The sequence below is a fragment of the Cavia porcellus genome, unplaced genomic scaffold, assembly GCF_034190915.1.
Source record: "Cavia porcellus strain 051 isolate PalLab524CR breed Dunkin Hartley unplaced genomic scaffold, mCavPor4.1 scaffold_27, whole genome shotgun sequence".
NCBI classification, from domain to species: domain Eukaryota; kingdom Metazoa; phylum Chordata; class Mammalia; order Rodentia; family Caviidae; genus Cavia; species Cavia porcellus.
The window spans coordinates 26,521,990-26,543,511 of NW_026947510.1; the positions used below are offsets into that span (position 1 = coordinate 26,521,990).

Here is a 21,522-nt window from a genome sequence, read left to right on the forward strand (position 1 = left end):
ACACCCATTTGCTTATCACAAAGTGCCAACATTGCAATTAAAGCTGAATTTTACATTTTAGTTTTTAAAAAAAAAAAAAAAAAAACCTCAGACATTAACATCTTTTGTTGTAAAGGAAAACCAACATATGTGCCATGGGTTTACATCACTGATATAGGTTTTATACCCTTGTGACTGAATAGCTGACTGGAAGCTGTAACTCAACAAACTAACCTAACTACATACTGCCAGGTAAGGTAAAGATCAAAATTCAGAGTACAGTTTCTACTAAATGATTATCACTCCCATACCACTGAAGCCTAAAAGTTCTAAGTTGAAATTTGGCTGGGGATTGTTAAAGTAAGTTAAAAGTATGCTGAAAATAACGTAGGGTAAAGTCTCTAGGGCCTGGGAATGAAGAAGTCTTCTCAGAATGCTGCTTTATTTTATAAAACAATGAATAATATTTATAAACAATAATTTGGCACCAAAGAAAACCACACCAGTAATTCCTGAAATTATTGAAATGAGTCAATGCTTAGCAAATGGCACAGACTGGAATTCTTTAGTTTCCTTATGCTGAGTGCTCTGATTCTATGTGGAGGCTAGCCCAGCAAACAATCTGTGAGCTGAAAGACCTACATTGTCCCTGTTTGGATGCTACTTCTAGCCCAAAGGCCACCAGAGACTTGAGAATCTGAATTCAACCAGTGGTGAATCACATCTCTGGGGTATCATGAACCCACTCCAGCATTTTGAGCTTAATCTCTTGAAGCTACACAGACTCCTGAGTACAAGCTAGGATTCGCAGAGACTGTTGGGACTCACTGCAGTCCCTGCATCATGGAACCATATGGGAATGAATCATCCTAAGAAAACATGAAAACCTGACAAGGATTCTTTATCCCTAACAACAAGGCCTTTCTCAAAGTGTTTTATATTTTCCTTCATAAGGGAAATCCATGTAGCTGATCATATTTACAAGGGAGAAGAAACTGGGAAATGTATCTAAACGCAGTGTAAATTTCTGCTTTGCTTTGCCATCAGTTCAGTACAGGATTGTCTGAAAGGAATATGCAGATTTCCCTTTTGTCCTTACTTACAAAGCCCAGTGAAATGCAAACTTAGGGCAATAAAAGACTCCTCCATCTCCTTTGGAGTTATTTTTGAATACACTCTTTCTTTATACCAAATACTGTCTCTTGTGTTTCTTGTCAAGTGGCAAGTTGTAGGAACTTCCACGCCTTATTGTTCCTCTGTAGCAGTGACCCTGCCCACATTTCCCTGTCTAGCAAGTTATGGATCAAAACAGGGTAGATGCTTAATACAGGGTGGGCCAATTAAGTCTTTTTGCCAAGAAATCTGAGCTCAAAAGTCCAACTAGCTTTAGATGGTGGGCCTAGAAAGTTTTATTGATTCAAATATCAAGGAATCCCTTTGCAAATGAGACAGGAAAGCAGTCTTTGGAACTAGAAGGAAATGAAGCAGCAAGACAAGGAGAAGAAATAATAAAAGTAAACAGAGGAAAACACAGAGATGCTGCCTGTTCCTCCCCTGCTGCCCTTCCTAGTTTTGGGAACTCTCAAAGCTGCTGAACTTTCTGTCCTTCAGTTTTATAAAATAACTCCAGTTTTCTTATAATAAATCTATTGTATAGGCAGTTTCTGTTCCCTGTAATTAAGTATGTCATAAGAGAAAAATAGTAATCCTAGCTATTTGCAATTGTTTAATATAAAAGAATAGTTTGGGCACTCTATAAAATATAATTATTATAATTGAGTGATTAAGTTTTTGGAAAATGTTCTTGTGATATCTTTTGTATGATAATCTTGCTAAACATACAAACGGCAAATTGTGCTTTAAAAAAAGGTTAAAACAGATATAAACCATATATTTTTGACACATTAAAATTACTGAGGAATCCTCTTTGAATTGTAATAAAATTGGCCTATCACATAAAAGTAAAAATACAGGTACATTGAATCATAATCAAATATTAGAAGAAGAAATTAATCATAAATGCTTAGTCAACTAACTGAGATGATTGCATCCTCTAGGCCAACTGTTTTTAATTAACAGGTAGAGCAGGAGGGGATAAATGATAGTGTCTAAAAACGAAAAAAGTAAATTTCAAGCTCTAATTAAATTGAGACGCAATAGTAAAATACTGCTGCATTTTAGTAACTTCATTAGAAAACAAGTACATCTTGATATGTCTTTCTAAAACTATATTTCACAAGCTTTGGCATCTTTTTCTGTTTTAAGCCCAGAAGTTGAATATAACCCAAACCATCACACCAAGTGCCTGTGGACTTCTGCCATGAGTCTTATGGGTCTGAGGGAGTCATGAAAGGCAGAGGAGTCTATACAGTGATTCGGGGTATATAGACTCTCGACTAAAACTAATGTACTAAGATTCGCATGCTGACTCTGCCATTGTTTTTAAACATGATCTTAGGCAAGATACAAAACTCCCCTTAACTCGAAACTTCCGTATATGTGAAATCAATTTAACAATAATAACTTTCATTTTGAAAATTCATTTATTTACTTTAAGTGCCAGGTGCATTTATAAACTTTTGATCAATGGTGAACAACACATGTAAAAATAGCTAACTTCATGAAAACCCACGTCTTCAACTTTACATTTAAAGGTCTAATTACAATGTCTGGGGCTCAACATAGCCTCTGGAAGTATTAGCTGTTAACGATTCCTGGTTGAGTATAGCTAGTCTAAAATCCAAAATCTGAAAATTCCTAGGTGCCAACACGATGACAGAGTGGAAAAATTCCACATTCAACTTCATGTAATGTGTTGCAGTAAAAGCAGTGATGCTAAAAATATTTTACAAAATTACTTTCAGACTATGTGTATAAGGGGTATATGAAACACAATAAAGTTATGTTTAGACTTAGGTCCCATCTCCAACATTTCTCATTATATCATATATGTAAAAGAACCAAAAAATGAAAACCCCTTGCAATCTAAAACATATCTGCCCCAAGCATTTCAGATAAGGAAACTCCAAAATGTACTAGAATGAGGGAGAAAAGCCTGGCACTGCAATGAGAGAGACCATGTCAGAATGGGGTCAGCAAATCCAAGATTAGTCAGTGACACTGCCATTAATTATCTGGGTGACCTTCACTTAAGCTTCTTGGTTTCAGTTACTTAAAGCAATCTGCAAGTGCCTTCTATTGAGTACATGGTAGGTCATGAAACAGAAATGATCAGTTCAGAAAGACCAAAAACAATTTAATTTTTATATGTATAATTTTTCTACTTCTTTATTTTGTTTTTATCCTTCCACTTAAACAGATTAGGTATAATTTAGTACATTCACAGTTTAGGAAGAGCTCAGATGCACATGATCAGGTGCAGTTAAGAAATAGAGAAAATAAATCCTCAAAGATTATTGGGAAAAAATGCTACAGAGATTGTGTCCAGATAGTCATTGAGTACTGAATTATAGGCCAAGTGAGAGCCTTTGTAAATAGGCAGAAGAATACAGTCTTTAGAGCAATAGAGAAATAAAGCAGCAAGGAGAAGTAAAAGTCCAAGTGAACACAGAGGGAAGGACAGAGAGAGATGTGCTGGTTCCCTGCTGCTTTCTACCTCATACATCTCAAAAACTAAGGTAGAAAGAACATATTTCACTTATCTTAAAAAGTACATATGCATAAGTTTTATCACAAATCACTGGATAAGGCAATCGACTTGTAGAGCACACGAGGGAAATGAGATGTTATCCTTTTCTGGGAAATCTGAACTTTCCTAAATTAGTTTTTCTAGTGAAATTTAAAAATAAAATTGGTCTCATACTTACATATTTTCATGATATTATATATTTTCAGGGTTTTATAAATTTTGTTTAAATCACTTTTCCAGAAGTTCCAAGTACTTTCCCAGTTAAACATCATAGCATTTCTACTTTCTTAAAGTAGAAGAATGTATATTCTTTCCTCCAGCTTAGGCAAATTAGATGAAATACATGGCTTTTAGTGAGAATACTCCTGTTTACCTGATCCAGGCCTGTCTTCTTTGAATTTCCCATCCTGGTAATAAGAATTCTTTGAAGTTCCTTGACTAAGTGATGCCTTCTCATGCATAACATTTTAACTATTTTCAACTTTCAGTTAGCTGAAATATTTTTTCTCCTTCTTTTCAGCAACACACCCACCCATACACTTTTCAAAGGTTCCCCTGACAGTTCCTGCCCCTCTACCAACAGGTCATACTAGATAGTCTAAGTATTATTCCCAAATAATTTTATATATATTAGCATAAAATTGATTATCTCTTTGTGTTAATTATCTCTTGTGATTGATTATCTCTCTGTGTTTTAGCCATCTAAACCAGGAACTATGATTTCCTTGTTGAAAATCCTTTGACGTAGATAACCAACTATTCATATCCACACAGTATGCAATTTTCTACTTGTGACATTATGTTGGTGCTCAAAATTTTTCAGATTTTAGAGTATTTCAGATTAGGAAGGTTCAACATGTATTGGAAACTCCATTTCTCAATGAATATGCAAAACCCTGAGTAAGTAATAAAATGTGGTCTGAGAAGACTTTAATTTGTTCTTACCCCGTAACAAGTACAACACAATAAAAAAAAAATCAAATGCTGATTGAACTGTACAATCAGTATAAAATTTGAAAAGGGCAAAGAAATCATATCATACTTCACACCTCTAAAAATACCTTTTCTGAAGATGACAGTGACTTAGAATAGTATGAAACAAAGAAATGTTCCCACATTATCCTATTGATTATAATCTTTAATTAGAACACATGTCAATAGTTTATCATTTCTTTTTAAATATCTATAGGTATCAGACAAACATCAAAGGCATAGCCCCAAATAAAATAATTTTTACAAAACAGTTTATCAGTGATAAACCATGAATGTCAAATTTGTAAAACTGTCATAAGTGTCATAAGGGTAAAAATTGATCAGTGTATTTGAAATAGTCATATAAAATACAAGTACAATACAAAACTGCACATTGGTTTATAGAATAATTATAAAGAAAATGAAGCTGATTAAAACTAAATGAAAATACAAGTCATCCAGGAATCCTCAAACTATAAAGGGAAAGGGAAATTGTTGCAACTAAGAATTATATCAATTTAAGAGTATTTCCTGAAAGTGAAACTCACAAGAACAACAAATGCAGTTATTTCTTAACGTAATTATACATTTTTACTTTATAATTGTCATACTCGTCATATTTGTTTTTCTATAACAAAACACTGCTATGTTCTCACAGTAATAGAAATAGGAAAGTTAGAAAAGTTATGTTTCCCCAAAGTTAGAGAGACTATATTTGAGATACACAATATTTGGGCGAGACAATTATAAATATTTTCAAGTACTGAACTCTAGTGCCCTCTAATCAGTAACAGAACAGATATGTAAGTTCTTAAAAGGTTTTACTTGAATTTATTGAACAAACTATAATTCAGAGACATGCATTTATTTTAGTAATATTTTGGAATGTCAAAAATGGGGTTTAGTGCTTTTTTTTGCTCATTATCTGAAAAGAAAGTTTTGATTATGTTTTATATTTTAATTAATTTCAGAAATACTTTATAAAAAATTCTTCCAAATAGGAAAGTAACTTTTGACTATAGTAATTACTATATATTTTTATTTGATAATATGACTTGAATGTTTCTTTTAACTATAAATAAGCAGAATTTTCTTCCATTGCAATTACTACTACTGTCAGAGAAACAGTTCTACAGGCTGGCCATAGCAACAGGTCCTATAACACAACACAAAGAATGATTTATTTTCTCAGTATAATACTATGTATTGGTGAGGCACTACAGTGAAAAGAAAACAACAAATTGATCTAAAAGAGAATTTACAGAGGTTTAAAGAAAAAGATCAATAGCTGAAGATTCATCTGTTTCTCATGTTTAACAAGAGAAATAAAAGATAGTTTAGAAAAATTCAATGGGGGTGGTAATAGAAAAATATTAGACTGTTATTATTATAAAGTGGTTAGTGAGGAAAAATCGTATCAAACGTTTTAAAAACTAGAAATATATTTTTATAGGAATGAAGATTAAAAAAAGCTACTCTGCCAAGTACAACAGATTTGGGCTTGTGTGTTACTGCTTCTCACATATGAATAATCAGTTACTGATTCTCTGTAGCTGATTCTGGAATCCTCAGCATGAGAGCTACACCTGAAACCTATGCATCAAACCAGCTCTCAGTGACATGTTCATGATGTTCAGTCAGAAAACCTTCACAGTAGGCAAAAGTTCCAGGTCTATGCATAACCCACGGGCATTTGTGGTCAAGCAAAGGTTGACTTACAAAAACCTTTGAAAAATCTTAAAAAGTCAAATGGAAAACATTACAGCAGATGATGCTATGATTTAGTGCAAAGAATAAATTTTTTAAAACTACCATTTGTAACCGAAAATGGTTTTAACACTAATGATTAAAAAACAAATCATCCATTTGTTTAAAAAAAAAAAAAAGGGATCATTACAAATAGCAAGGAACTGAAACGAAGGTTCCCTCAAAGGCAATGCACTAAAAATTAAAGAATATTATTGATAACTGATGAATGCAATACTCTCGCTAATGCACATTTGTTAAGGCTTAAAATCAGAGATTACCTAATAAATAATAAGACAAAATGAGTAACCAAAGCATTTGATGCAGTATTTGATAGAAAAAAAGACCTTAATATCTCAACAAACTCTTTACGTTAATGCAATTTAAAACAAAGTTTATCCCTTATAAAATTAAATACAATTTGTATATGAATTAAAATGCTTTTTTAAGTATTCAAAAATAAAGCTCTTACAAGGTGATATAGTTTATATTTATTGAAAATGAAACTGAAATACAATGACGATGGCTGTTTTAGTTGTCTTAACTTCCAGGAAAACAATAACTTCACTGAAATGCATTTTAAGATATATGTAAATGTTGAACTGCATTTGAAAAGTAGGTCACAGTTTCATTTGCAGAACTAAAGAGTAAGCAAATTGTTTTGGGAAAGAATATCCATTGAGGTCAAACAAGCATATAGTAAAGGTGAAAATAACTTTGTTTTGCTATAACCAGGTATTATGCAGTGTTACAAGAATGTCAGGTCAAAGGTCACATAATGAAAAACCTCACAAAAAGCGTACTTCAGTAATTAAACCAGTTTGAGTAGTCTACAATAGCTTAATCTGACATACACCCTGCTCTAGTATTATCAGTACAATGCACTGTTTCCAGTGAATGCAAACTGCACCTTAGTCATATTTAGGTGTAACATTAATTTTCTTACAGATTTCTAGTTGCAGTGACAGTCAGGAGAAAATGACTACAACCAACTAAAAACCAAAAACCTGTAAAACATAAGACACTATACATAATCACAGAATGTTTTCTCAAATCTCCTTTGAAATAGTCTAATTAGTATGCTAAAAACTCTTACCCTGGGCCACATGCACTGTCATTCATTATTGTTTTATTACACTGTTACATGATTTTGAAGAGTTAGAATAAGCAACACAGGAACAGCTTATTATAAGGCTGTAGTTTCTTAACATTCAATGTCCAGTTATTATTATTCATGATTACAAGAAAAATCTTAAGAGGTAAGATATAGTATAATTAGGTACTTATCTCAAGTAAGAAGAAAGTGTATGTTTCTGGCAACTAGTAAAGAATATTTTCACACAAAATGTAAAAACCACCATGAAAATATGTTGTATAATACATATTTACTGCTACATTATAGCAAATAAACCATTTTCTAGCACTCTACTAAAGAAGGTGAAAAATGTTTATAAATATTCTCCTTACCTGTGAATACAGTTTTTACTCTCGAGATAAAACATACCAGCAGCAACGTCTAAGCAAAAAGTCACTAACTGCTGAAGTTTTAGTTCATCTTTCTTCTTTCTCAAAAAGGTGAGGAAATCACCTCCTAGAGGAATCAACAAAACAATGAGAGAAATTTATGATGAAACTTGCCATTACTGCCTGTTAGGAATATCTGACAAAATAAAAGGTGTTACAAAAAGCCATGCCTTTTGCCTCCATTTGTTTCAGCTGGGGACAAAATGAAGCGTGAAAAGAATATGTCTGGATAGAAAGCAGACACCATAAACTTTTCTAGATTCTGCAAAGGTACTTTAAGTGCCTTACACTGCACATTACCCAAGGCATAATAATATCCAATCAAAGCCATACTTGCTCCCAAGCCATGATTTTCACCAATATGTTCAACTAAAATCATCTAAAGGATTTGATTTTCCCTAACACTAAATAAAGACAACAAACATTCTGAGTTAAAAAGTAAATGATATTCTTAGTTACTAGATTCAGTGATTAATTAAAACTTGCAAGTATTGACACCACCATCTCTGTAATACTAGACAAAAAAAACCTGTTACCATTTTGATAAGGTTTAGTCATTGGTTATAACTGCATTTCTGTATATTTAACAGACTCTAGCTATATCATAGAAAAACTTAAGACACCATGGTCCAAAACGAATACAATACAATCTAGATAGTAATTTAAAATGTATCGCTAGCCACATTTTATAATGTTAAAAAAGCAAAACTGATTTTAAAATTATATTTTCTTTACCCCAATATAGTCGAAATATTTTGTATTGACATGCATCAACTTAAAAATTATACCTGAGATATTTTACTTCTTTATCATACTAACCCTCTGGAGTATACTGATTTATTATTATAACTATATCTTAATTTAAATATAAATCTTCTTCTGAAATATTTGATACATATTTAAATTTTATAAAACAATTGAACAGATTGATATACCTCAAGTTGTTCTAAACACACTTAAAACTTTCCACTAACAAAATCAAGGGTCAGTTTTAAAATTTAAACCAATAAAATTTAAAATTTAGAAATACTAACCACATTTCTATAGCTTGAGACCCATCTACAGCCAGTGACTACCATATTAAATAGTTCAGCCTTAAAATTTACATTCATTCTTAATACCATTAAAAGCTGTGGTTTACTATGTGGTTTACTATGTTTCCTGTTAAGTATAGTTTCTTGCAGTACCCGGAAGTTAAATGTTAGAATGGAATACATTTTATTTAATAACAACCTTTTACATTTTCTCTGTTAGACTCCCAGATGTTAAACAGGAGTTGTGTAAGGGAGATAAGCATTTTAACTGTCATTTTCTAAACTTATTTACCCTCTTTAGCAAGGATCTGTGTTTTTTTATATAGAAAACTCTGGAGGTGAAGACTTACTAGCTTTCTTAAATGAGAATACTTGTATAATAAATATCTTCTTATCTTTCAAAATATTCATTTTTCTAACATCTTATCTTACAAACCAAGTGTTATACAAATTTGGCTGGCCCACTTATAAAATCAATATGCTTTTGCCTAAAGAATAAGCTTAATGATGTTAGACCATTTTTTCTATTCATTTTATAAGAATACCAAGCGTATTAAATTACTGGATGATTTACTAAAAGTTTCTATCAAGCTTAAAGATCTGAACAAAACATATCATATTAAAATAAGTAATCATAAACTTTGCAACTTTAATAACTATCAAAAATGTTCACTAAAATGGATTTATAAGCAATATGTAGTTCAAGATACCCCTTTGGATCAATAGTTACATATCAATTCTTTTGTTAGATAAATGTTTGCCTGTTTTAGAAAAACTTCAACATTCTGGTTTTCAAACTACACAGCACTGTTTTTAAGTGATAAAATTACTTTCAGATGAAAAGATTTGTTCTGCAATTTGTTTAAAATGAACATGTAACTTCGATGGAACCCTGATAGTATTTCTTTTTAAAGTTAGCTTATACTTAGAACTTTCATGAGGCTAATGCCCTTTCAAAATTTACATCTTCAATTTGTACTACTACCTGCCTCTCTGAATCGCAAACAGTACCTCTGCAAACTGTCCTCTCTGTTGTTCAATATTTTGTTAATAAATTCTGCTTAGTATCTAAATTACTGTTTAACAAAGAAGTTCTTTAGCAAATTATTAAATATCTCTGATTAACAATATATTCATAAAAAACATTTAAGCAGCATTTAGAGTTGGGTAAAAATGATGTTCTCTCAATAAGGTAAAGGAAGCACCAGCAATTTAAAGACAAGGACCTATTTCAAAATAGCGTGAGACACAGAAGAGATTTCTAGTTATTTTAAAAATCCAGTGAAAATTCTGCTTTAGAAAAAAATTCTTCCTTAAAATATTTAAATCTAGGGGCACAATTTTTAAATTTGTTACCAATTTTTAGTTATTGGAGGCACAAGATAGTGATCTTAAGTGAAGGAGCAGAGCTGCCTATTTCCCTAAGCCAACCCAGCTGCAGAAAACTAGCTAAACAGAGGTGTCTGGTAAATCTTAGCTAATTATGATTCAGGCATGAAAGTCTGAACTTTGTGCAAATATAACCAGTAAGAACCCCAAAGAAAGATGTAAACTCCCCAAGGGCAGAGGCCTAAAGCTAAGAACTAAAGATATGCAGAAAACAATTTAGACTAGTTAGAAATAGTCCTTAAAACACAATACTTGATTATAAACCTTAACTGATGAACCAGAGACTAGTAAATGATGCATGCATTTCAAATTACTGAAAGGTTAGTTTAGAAGGCAAGTCCTGTGTCTTTCAACCAGTTCTTTTGTCATTTTCTCAGTAGCCAACTTGAAACCCTCTCAGAATTTGTCATATATACTATATCAAATATGTAGCACATACTATACATGTGTCAGCTACACATGTAGCTGATGCATATGGTGTAGATTACCTACTTAACCACTGCAGAAAGGATCTTATGCTCAAAGGGGATGCAAGGAGACAAATAACTTTCCTTTATAATTCTACCTTAACAAAACTTATTTCTGTGTAGGAGTGCTGCACATTAAACCAAGAGAGAATAGAACATAAAATTTTCTAAAATTCTACAGCAATGATGATTTTCTAAGATAATATATTTTTAACAGCTAAGTTTTGGTTTACTATGGACATGTCCTAATAATGGTGAAAATAGTATAAACACACTGACCTAGGCCTTGGTAATTCTCTAATGTTTTTAAACTTCTGTACAACAAGAATTTAGTATCACTTATCAGATAGTTTTGAAAACTAAAAGAATCTACGGCTCTAAGCATTTGTCTAGCATGTAATACTCACTACTATCAAAATTATTTTACATTTAAAAAAGAGTCACCACAGTGTCCTTTGGAAGACTGTGTCTCTCTACTTCGTATTAACTTCATCCCCAAGCTTGTATTAGTTGAGGGTGGCTTAACTAAACCAATGAAGTCCATCTTCCTTTCCAAGTGATTGGTCCAGGGACAGGCACATGGCTTAATTCAGGCCCCTGAAGCAAAGAGATGCTGGAAAGGTGAAACAAACTTTGTACTTTTTTTTTTTTTTTTTTTTTTTGGTCTTTTTCCTTTTATCGGTACCAGGGATCGAACTCACGACTGCCTGCTTGCAAGGCAGGCGCTTATGCCGCTGAGCTAAATCCCCAGCCCCCAAACTTTGTACTTTTGAGAGAATAGGAACGAAGTGCACTGGAAGAGACAATACATAATACTGCAAAGACTGGCAGTGTTAGGATGAAAGTATCTGAAAGGCATCATAAGATGTTTTTATGGCAAGCAGAAGACAGTGTTAAAATAGTAGCTTTGCTGACACACTGGAGTCACTGGATTATATACTGTATATAGAGATTTAAGTGAACTTAATAAAAATTACTAGCATTATGAAATATATCTTATATACTACCAAAACAAAGATACTTAATGAACACAATAATATTTACTTTGAAGTTATTTTGAGAATTAAAAAATTAAATCTTTACAACAATCAGGAATTTCAATAAAAAGTCATTATTTGCAGCCAATTTCAAATAAGAGAGCTAAGCTTACTATTTTCAATAGTTCCTTAAAATTCTTGTTACTCCATGCTATAAAGACTTGATCTTATTTATTAATGGTTCTCTGAGGAACTGGTCATAATTAATACAACTCATCATTAATGGGGCTCTGAGGAACTAATCATACTTAACACAACTCAGAGATTGTTATGTAAACAAGAATATTAATGTATCAATTTATAAATGAGAAAAAGGGATCCTAAGAGTAATACCTCTAATGACTTACTGTTGAATCAAAGGGATCTTCATTTAGCTTGAAACAACTTTAAAGTTTATTAAATTAAGAGATACTAGTCTCTAGTGATATGTAAAATATGTAATTCTTTACTCTTGTTTTTAAGATATTAATTTGTTTCCTCAGAATTCTATTTTGCTTAATTATGCTCAATTATTTATTTAAAAATAAACTAGTACTTACAGTAAACATTAAATTAAAGAGAGCTATTTTGGGGGCTCCATTTAAGTAACTGTTCAGAATTCTCCTTTATTTTTGAAAAACATTTTTTTTTTTATTCTGTAACCACCAATGATCAGAATTATGGTCACTTGCCATCCCATCAAAAATCAGGATGAAAAAATATATACATGACAAGCATAAACAGTGAATGCTAACTCAAACTGTATTCTAAGAAACAATGGATTTTACATTAGAGATGTAACTCTAAAAGTTTAGGTCTTCAAAGACTCAGTGATAAGGCAGAAATGTGTTAGTTTATGGGGGAAAGATAAGGAAGATAAATGATGTAAAAGTGAAAATCACTACAAGAATATACTATACTTGTATCCCCAAATCTATTTTTCACTCTCTAAGGAAGCACTTACAGCTCAGCTTGCTACCTAAGAAGCAGAACTCAGTCAAAATGCAGGGCTGAGTGTGTGGGTATCCCAAGTGTGGTAGAGATCTTTTCAGATAAGGTTCCTTAATGGCCGTGTTCCACCAACACTGCCAAATGGCAAGAGATTTTTGGGTTTCTTCGTTGCAGGTGCTATCTGAGAACATAATCTGAGAGTAGGTAAGATACAAGTTCACACAAAATAGAACAGTGCACTTCCTAGTATTCTTAGCTCAAAGGACAATAGCTATAATTTTGCTAGACATGACATAAACTTCCAGAGAAAACTCTAGAAGGTTGGGACTAGAAAGAACTTTAGAGATCATCTATCCCAGCCTTTTCATATAGACAAGGGAACTGAATTTACATGACCTATTTTTCATTAGTATATGTTTGCAGTACATAATGAACACACTCATCATGGGGAATATGTTCAGGTACATGACACATCTCAATTCTTTTTTAAATCCTTTTTCTAAAAGGGGGGTGTTTGGAAGGTTCTCCTTCCAAGGTTCTCCTTCCAATACCCACCACATTTAGAAAAGCTAAACTTTTCTTTCAATTCTTTTTCTCCTTTAAATCCTCCCCCCACATTTCTTGCTCTCCTACCCATTTCAAAAAGTTCTCCCTACTTCCTAATATGTATCCTCTGTATTGCTCATTATTTATACTTTGGGTTTCTCAAAGAAAAAAATACAATATTAAAACATGTGTCTCATCTATTTCATTCAGGATTATGGCATCAAGGTACATCCATTTACCTAAAAATGTCTTAAGTTTATCTTTCTTTACAGCAGAGTAGTACTCCACTGTATTTGAGTACCACATTTCCTTTATCTGTTTATCTGTTGCTGGGCATGTGGACTATTAGATTCAGTTACTGTATCTGTGCTACTATCAATATGGGTATTCAAATATCACTGTGGTAGGATGATTTTAAATAATGATTAGCAAAACTGAAATACTACAGTGGGTACCTGCAAACTAAGGTCTGGAGCCAAATGTGGCTCCTTGCCTAGTTTTCCTAATAAAGTTTTATCAGAAAACTGTTAGATTCATGACTTTACACGTTATCTATTGCTACTTACATGCTATAGTGGCAGAGTTACAATAGACTGCATGGCCTACAGAGTCTAAGCACTTTACTAAGTATCTCTTTGTGGGAACACTTGTTGACCATCATCAAAGGGTATTTCTCAGTATACCGTTTAACTGAAATGATTCATGTGATTGCTTTCTCTATTTTCAATCAATATTTCACTTTTAACTGTGTTTTTTGTACTAGAACTCAATAGTGCTTTTCAATTTTCGAAAAGGAAGTTTGGCAAGGCAGAATAACCAGTTCATGTTTTAATGTCTTGACACACATTTTTATGAACAACCACATTACATTGAGGTCAGAAATTCCATGGTTCTCTTCCTACCCGTAACCTAACATTTACCACATAGGCCAAGAAGTGCCTCTGTTCCTACTTTAATGCAAAACTATGCACTTTTATAATCTGTTGTTTCTTATCTCTTCTCAAAATCTTCTTTAATATAAAGCATACAGACAAAATGGACAGTAATATCAGATATACAAGATACTGCTTCTTAACCCTCTAGGACTTGTTTCATATATTTAGATACAATGCCATTTTTTGAAATAAAAAATCAATGAAATTTGAAATAAAAAATCAATAGATATTCATTTTGGTATCTGTCTACTACAGGAAAACTTACAGAGGAAAAAAGGTATTAATGCAAGGTTACTTTGATTGTTTTTTAAACAGATATGGGACAAAAAGTCATCCAGAGTAATTTAGACTCATACTGACAAAACAGTAATAAAATATAACAATATTTTCAGTTATTAATTAAATTTATTATATACCTAGAAATATACCGTTACATCTTCATATATATGCAATTTTATTGCAAATTTATATGCTTAGACATATAAATTGAGTTTTTCCCAAAATATTACTTTGAAATGCTTCTAAAAACACACATTCTACAGAGATGGGTATGTCGTACTAGGGCAAAGTCAAAACAAATTTCCTTTCTCATTTTTTATTATTGTAGTAGAAAACACATACATTTTTCTCTTAATTTTTAAGGATACGTTCAATATTGTTAATTCTATGCACTGATATATGTAACTTCTCAGTATCAAGACTGAAATTTTATACTCAATTTAAATAACTCCCTGACTCTCACAACCCCTCCTTCCAATCCCTGATAGCTCCCATCCTATTTTCTGTTTCTATGACTTTGCATATTTTAGCTATTTCACACAAATGAAATCATGAGCTACTTGCCTTATCATGACTGGTTTATTCCACTGAGTATATCCTCAAGGCTCATCCATATTGTAACATATGACAGGATTTTCTTCAGTTTTAAGGCTGAGTGATATTTCATTGTATGTATATATCATGTTTTCTTTTCTACTGTTAGGTTGAAGGAGTACTTTGTTGATTGTGAATATTAACCCTTATCAGAGATATGGTTTTCAAATGTCACCTATTTCACTGGTGGCTTTTTCACTTTGTTGTTTTCATTGCTGGGTCAAAGTTTAACATGGTGCTATTTGATTATTTTGTTTTCACTGCCTATGATTTAGGTGTTATACTGAGGAACTACTGTGCATTCAAATGTCATGAAACTTTTCAAAAAAAGTTTTCTAGTTTCAGGTCTTTCAGTTAGATTTGTACTACTATTAAAATATAGCAAAGAAAGGTAATTTACATAGAACATAAATGTATTTCGCACAGTTCCGGAGGCTGGAAGTTTGAAATCATTACATGAAGGGCCTAAATTCCATTTCAAAAACAGTGCTTTAAATGCCATATTTGTCAAAGAGGATGAAAACTCTGTCCTCACATGATGGAAGGAAAAGGGTATCCATGGGCCTCCCTCGTATGATTCATTTTTAAATCCTAATGCTATAATTAGGATTAATCCTAATCATGAGGGATCTACTCTCACTGTGTATTTATCTCCCAAGGCTCTACTTCTTAATACTACTCACATTGGGTCTTAGGATACAACATACAAACTCAGGGGATCACACAGACCCAAACCTTAGCATTCTGGTCCCCTTCCAAAACTTACCTTTCTTACAAAATACACTCATTCCATCCCAATATTCTTCAAAGTCTTTACTTATTCTAGTGCCAACCTTAAAATTCATACTGATCAGCTTTTATTTCTGGGAAAAAATGCCAGACATATACTAAAGGAAGAAATGCTTTATTTTGACTTACAATTCCTGATGTTTCAGTCCATGGTTAGCTGGCTCAAAGGCAGAAATATCATGGCAGAGGGAAATGGCAGAGGAATGCTGCTTTTCTCATGATATCTGGTAAGTAGAGAATAGGGGAAGAGCCCAAGAGGAAGGGGACAAGTAACAGAGTTTCAAAGACATAAGCCAAGAACTTACATTCATGAATGTGCTTTAATAAGCTTCTAGCCAATCAAGTGGGCACTTATGCCAATCATGTTGGCAATTAATATTAACCATCACAAATTGTAAGTCCAAAATCACATCTAAATATAATATATCATACAAAGGTGAGAATTAAGGTATGATTCATACTATGGCAAATTTTTCTCAAGCTGTAACACTGAACACAAACGACACGGTTCCAAAATACAGTTGTGGGAAAAGGATATGATATACAATCCCATTCCAAAAGGAACAAAGAACCAAGAAGAAAGGGGTAACAGGCCCCCAAGTAATATTTAATAATGCAAATAACTTAAATATTGAAGATTTAGAATAAACTTCTTTGACTATGTTCTTCCTCTGGGACACACTGGGGTGCAAGTTGGCTCCCAAAGCCCCGTTCCCAACTGTGTGTTGCACAGTTGTGGTGCTACAGTTCTAAATTTAAGGGGAAGCCCTGATTTCATGTCTCTGATGGATACTTCTCTAGTGGGGTCTTTCTTAGATGGTTCTCTTCCTGTGATAGCTGTCTACCCTAGATACCAAGGCTCTCCAAGGTATCCTTTGAAATCTAGGTTAAGGCTACCATACCTCCTCAGCATATTATTCTGCCTGAACAATTAGCAAAACATGGTCATCATCAAGGTTTACTGTCCTTACTTTCCAGGGGAACTGCCATTATAAACAGTACCTAGATTGACTAACGCCATACCTGAGCACCGTGCAAAGATACATTAAAGTATTGTAATTTATTCAAATGACTTTCTTATAAGTACTGTCATAAAAGAGGTGAGACTCATGCATCCAGTATAACCTTATTTATACGGAAAAAACATATCTATGTCTTTAAAATTAATTTCAACAGCACTTTATTACATAAACTTACAGAATGCAAGTTCTTTTCTTCTTGACTTTATCAGTAATTGGTTCTGGGAGCTTGGACAAGCTGCTCAGTTTCTCTGGATTTCATTCATTACATGACCTCTAAGGCACAATTAGATCCACAAACTGTCCAATGATAGACAGTGGGAATGTGGTCATTTTAGTCATAATCTCTGGGTTTCTGCTTTCAATATACTCTCCTTTAAGCACTTTGCATGAATGCGTATTTTGTTCACTCTGTAAGTCTTCCATCCTAACTAGACAGCATTTTTTCATTTTATATCAGGACTATAACAGTTTTGTGTTTATGTATTATTTACTGATGAAGTCAGAGTTCCTCTGAAATTCTCCTTCATTCTAAACTCTCACTATACAGTAATCCTAGGCTATCATTTCTGATATCTGATTCCAAAACTCTGAGAACAAGGTGCTGTTGATTAATAGATTTTATTATGTATATCCAAATTACAATCTTCTTTCTTGTCCCTATCATTAAGAGTTTATTATCATTGCTGTAGCCTAAGCCAGTGGTGGCAAACCTATGGCACAGATGTTATTTGTTTTTAAGGCAAAAAAATGTTAATGTAGATGTTGTTTTCTCTAAAATAAAACCTTAATATTCAGGTTTAATTGCAGTGTTGGCACTTTGCAATAAATAACTGGGTTTTGGGTTGCAGTTTTAGCACTGGTCTCTAAATACTGGCCTAGGATAACATCTATTTATTTTTGGATAAGAGCTTTCTTTTTAGGACTCATCTTTAGCAGATCAATACAGTCATATTCCCTTACAAATTGCCAGTTTACTTGTTCTCAATATTCAGACTTCAAATTAAGCATTCAACAAAAGATAATGCTAATACTCTCAATTCTAAATGAGTAATGCATCACTCATCCCTTCACAACCTGTATCAACTTATTTTTACTAATAGTAAATATTTTATTAATTTGTGACCTTTTCACATTGACTCACATGGAGTATTCCATCCCTGATCTTGCATCAGAATTCCCAGAAAACTCAGGCTAGTAAATTACTTCATATAATACCATCTGCAGACAAGCAAAAGCAGTGTTTTAAAAGAAAATGAAAAGAAAGAAAAAATGGGAGCAAAGCTTTTATAAATAAAGACAGGAAGACAGATTGGTTGAAGGAAGGGGAAGGGAATGCGTAAAAAGAAGGATCAAGATATATCATGTAGGGCCCAGGATTTAGCTCAGCAGCATAAGCACCTGCCCGTCAAGCATGAGGCTATGGGTTTGATCCCTGGTACCAAAACAAAACAAAATAAAACAAACAAACAAAGATATACTATGTTCAGGTATAAATTCCCTGTGATAAACATTATCATTACGTATATCTAAATATACCAATAAGATTAGTTGTTCTCACTAAAGTAATAGTTTAAATGTTACAGAAAGACCTCCAAAAAAGTTTAGGCTATACAGGTATTCCTTTCAAGTTATTGTAGGTCATTTAATTGATTAATGATATTAATACAAATTTAATAAGCAAGTAGATAAAAATGGCATGTATAAGTGGGGTTTTACTTTCCACTTTGGATGTATTTTAGCCTAAGGGAAAAGCAACTGTATTTATACAAACAAAAAGGTAGCAATTTTATTAAACTATCAGACTTACAACTCTAAATGTAGAACATGATAAGGTCACGATCCACTCAAACACTGTGGAAAGGCTGGTGAAAGGAAATAGTTCTCCTAACTAAATTGCCAGCAATGGCTCTAACAGCACACATTAACAAGGAATTTAGAAATGGGATTGAGATTAGAAGAGCTATGGGGTTGTGGGTGGCTTAGGTATGATCTCTGATAGCCACACCACAGTGTGAAGATTTATCCTAAAAAATAGGATAGGAAACTACAACTTTTCTTGTTATCATTCTCTAACTGGCTACAATGCCTTTAAGCCAGAATTTTGCCCAGGGGTCTGGCATCTATACTGATATGTCTTATTTCTACAACTAGAAACAATATTTATATGACTTCTAACTATGCATAAAGATATTGTTAAATACTAGGAAAACTTAGAAAACTACGATTGCTTAATGCTGTGTTTTGTAGTTCATCCATTTATTCATTAATTCAATAAATGTTATAATATATTATGCAGTGAGACATTCAGATGTAGGGTAAAAAAAAATATTTCCACACTGTAGAGCACTAATCTGGAGTTATGTCAGAAAAGCCTTCCAGAAACATTTCAATTTCTTTCCACTTCCCTAGACAGAGATAGAGATTTTTTTTTTAAACAAAAATCTCCTTTTTAGACAGCATTTTTTTTCTACATTTTCCCCAGGTGTGGCAGTACCTTAGAATAATTCCATTACCACATTGTCTTATGAACTTGACCGGTCTTTGCTATTCAAAATATCCCTGGCAAATATTGTTCTTAGTCTCAGAAAATTACAACTGGGGAAAAGATGGATGAAAATAATTTGTACAAATTTATCTTTAGAAGTCCCCCATCACTCACTCAGTCTAACATTTCAACTAGGCAAGTATGTTTATGGATCTCAAACAAGGCATGCAGACACAGGGAGGGGATGGGAAGAGCGGGCGAGGGGAGAGAGACAATCTTTTATGGTTCTCTTTCCATTTTAGAAACAAGGTAAAAATTTTGGCAAAAACATGCACACCTTGAGACAGTAATGAAATAAATCAGATGCACAAGCTTAAACATCACACAGTTTCCCTTGTATCAGAAACTCAAATTATAAATAAACAGCAAAATAAAAGAAAATAATATGAAGCTGAGATATAGGTCTTTCTCAAATGGGAAGGGGTCAAAAGATTGAGGGGAGATAGAAGGTGAAAAAAGGAATTGAGATGTGCTGTGTACACGGACCAGCTCTATACAATGAATGTAAACAGGACGTACTGCACACATGTACTAACAAAAATTTTAAAAGAGAAAAATCTTGTAAGCTTTGTGATTCAGTTTTGTAGCATGCAATGGTACTACTCCAGGTTTATTTTCTTACAATTTTCTAAGTTTTAATTTAACTATGCAGAATATCAAATAATTTTTTAAGAGAAACTATGAAAAAACAGATGAGGACAGATAGATGAAAAAAGACAAGAATTTAAGAGGTGTACATACAAAAGAGACATGAGATTTAAAAAACTATATAAAATTTTGGTATCTCAAAACTTATTTTAGCTATATTAGCCATAACTGGCTCTGATATAATTTAAATTTGATGTAAAAGAAATATGCATTAAAAGTATATTAAGTATACCATAGGTATCTTTATACATAATAAATATATCTAAAAATATATATAAATATCTACATAATAAAAATTACTGATTCATTAATCTTATTTCTGCTAGGCTGTCAGAAATTTTTTAATTGAAGTTGTCTATGTTGATGTTAGTGAATACTTATCGCAGTAAACTGAAATCTATTCACATTTTGTAACATCTAATTTATAATACATTTTATCTGAAAAATAGTTTGTGCCAAGGAATATGACTTTAAACTCAGCTTTCCAGCTGTGGATCAAACCTTGGTTCCAAAGGACTACTGATGCAGTTCTTCCTAGTATAACCCAAGCTTCCTGAGGTAGCTTTATATTTAACTACATCACTGCATTAACCACACCCTACAGTGTAACTCCACGTACAGTACTGGTATTGTAGGCTTTTAATTATGGCTATAATCTCGGGCAATGGATATGTTTTAAATTTTGTAATCCCAGAATTGACTGCAGTTCTTTCTTCTAGGCATTTCAGAAATTCATTTGTGGCCCAATGCTGGCAGTGCTGTGGGATGTAACTGTCTTCTGATAGGCCAAGTCCATTCTCAGTTTTAGTGGTGTGATTAAGAAAATTTGCATTGGATTCTGGCTAGAGTTAAATGCTAACCTGTAGCAATTATAAAATGTTGGCCCTCAGAAAACTGCTTAGCCTTTGTATGCTTTAGTTTCTGTTTATAAAATGAAGATTTTACAGAAATACAGTTTTAGTATCATCAAAAGAGATCTACATATTAAGGTTAAAACAGTTTTTAATATATAACACACTCTAGATATTAAATATTATAATTTTTCCACACTGCAAGATTTATTTTAGCTATCTTCACATTTTGAATAGTTTTGAATAAGAGAAAATAAATTTTTAGAAAACACTGTAAAATTAAGTGTTTGACTTTTATAAAGTGATCCTTTTACTCAATACTTAATGATTTATGCAAATAAGCACAATTTAATAATACATTCCTATGTCTAAAAATTTAATAATTTGTTACTTTCCCCCGGCTAAGTGTGGTAACCATTATTTATATATAAAATTGTTATATTCCTGAAGGCTATTTGCTGGAAGCTTGTCCACCAGTTTCTTACTATACATAACATTCTAAGTATTACATAATAGTGAAATGTAGACAGAGCAAAATGAAGACTTGCTATGCCATAAACACTGGCCACTTAGCTTAGGCTCAGTT

At 32.7% G+C, this 21,522-nt stretch overlaps 1 protein-coding gene across 13 annotated transcripts in view; it reads right to left on the minus strand.

The window, feature by feature from the left end:
• Positions 1–21,522, minus strand: part of LOC100723598 (tyrosine-protein kinase Fer) — a 449,398-nt gene that overhangs the window by 148,618 nt on the left and 279,258 nt on the right. For 12 of the 13 annotated variants that reach the window (XR_010043814.1, XM_063238109.1, XM_063238107.1 and 9 more), the window contains one exon: positions 7,814–7,937. The exons of the other annotated variant lie outside the window; for it this stretch is intronic. Coding sequence is in view for 11 of the 12 variants with exons in the window: in XM_063238109.1 (XP_063094179.1) it covers positions 7,814–7,937 (124 nt within the window). In the remaining variant the exon portion in view is untranslated. The remainder of the gene's footprint in view (positions 1–7,813; positions 7,938–21,522) is intronic. 13 annotated transcript variants of the gene reach the window in all.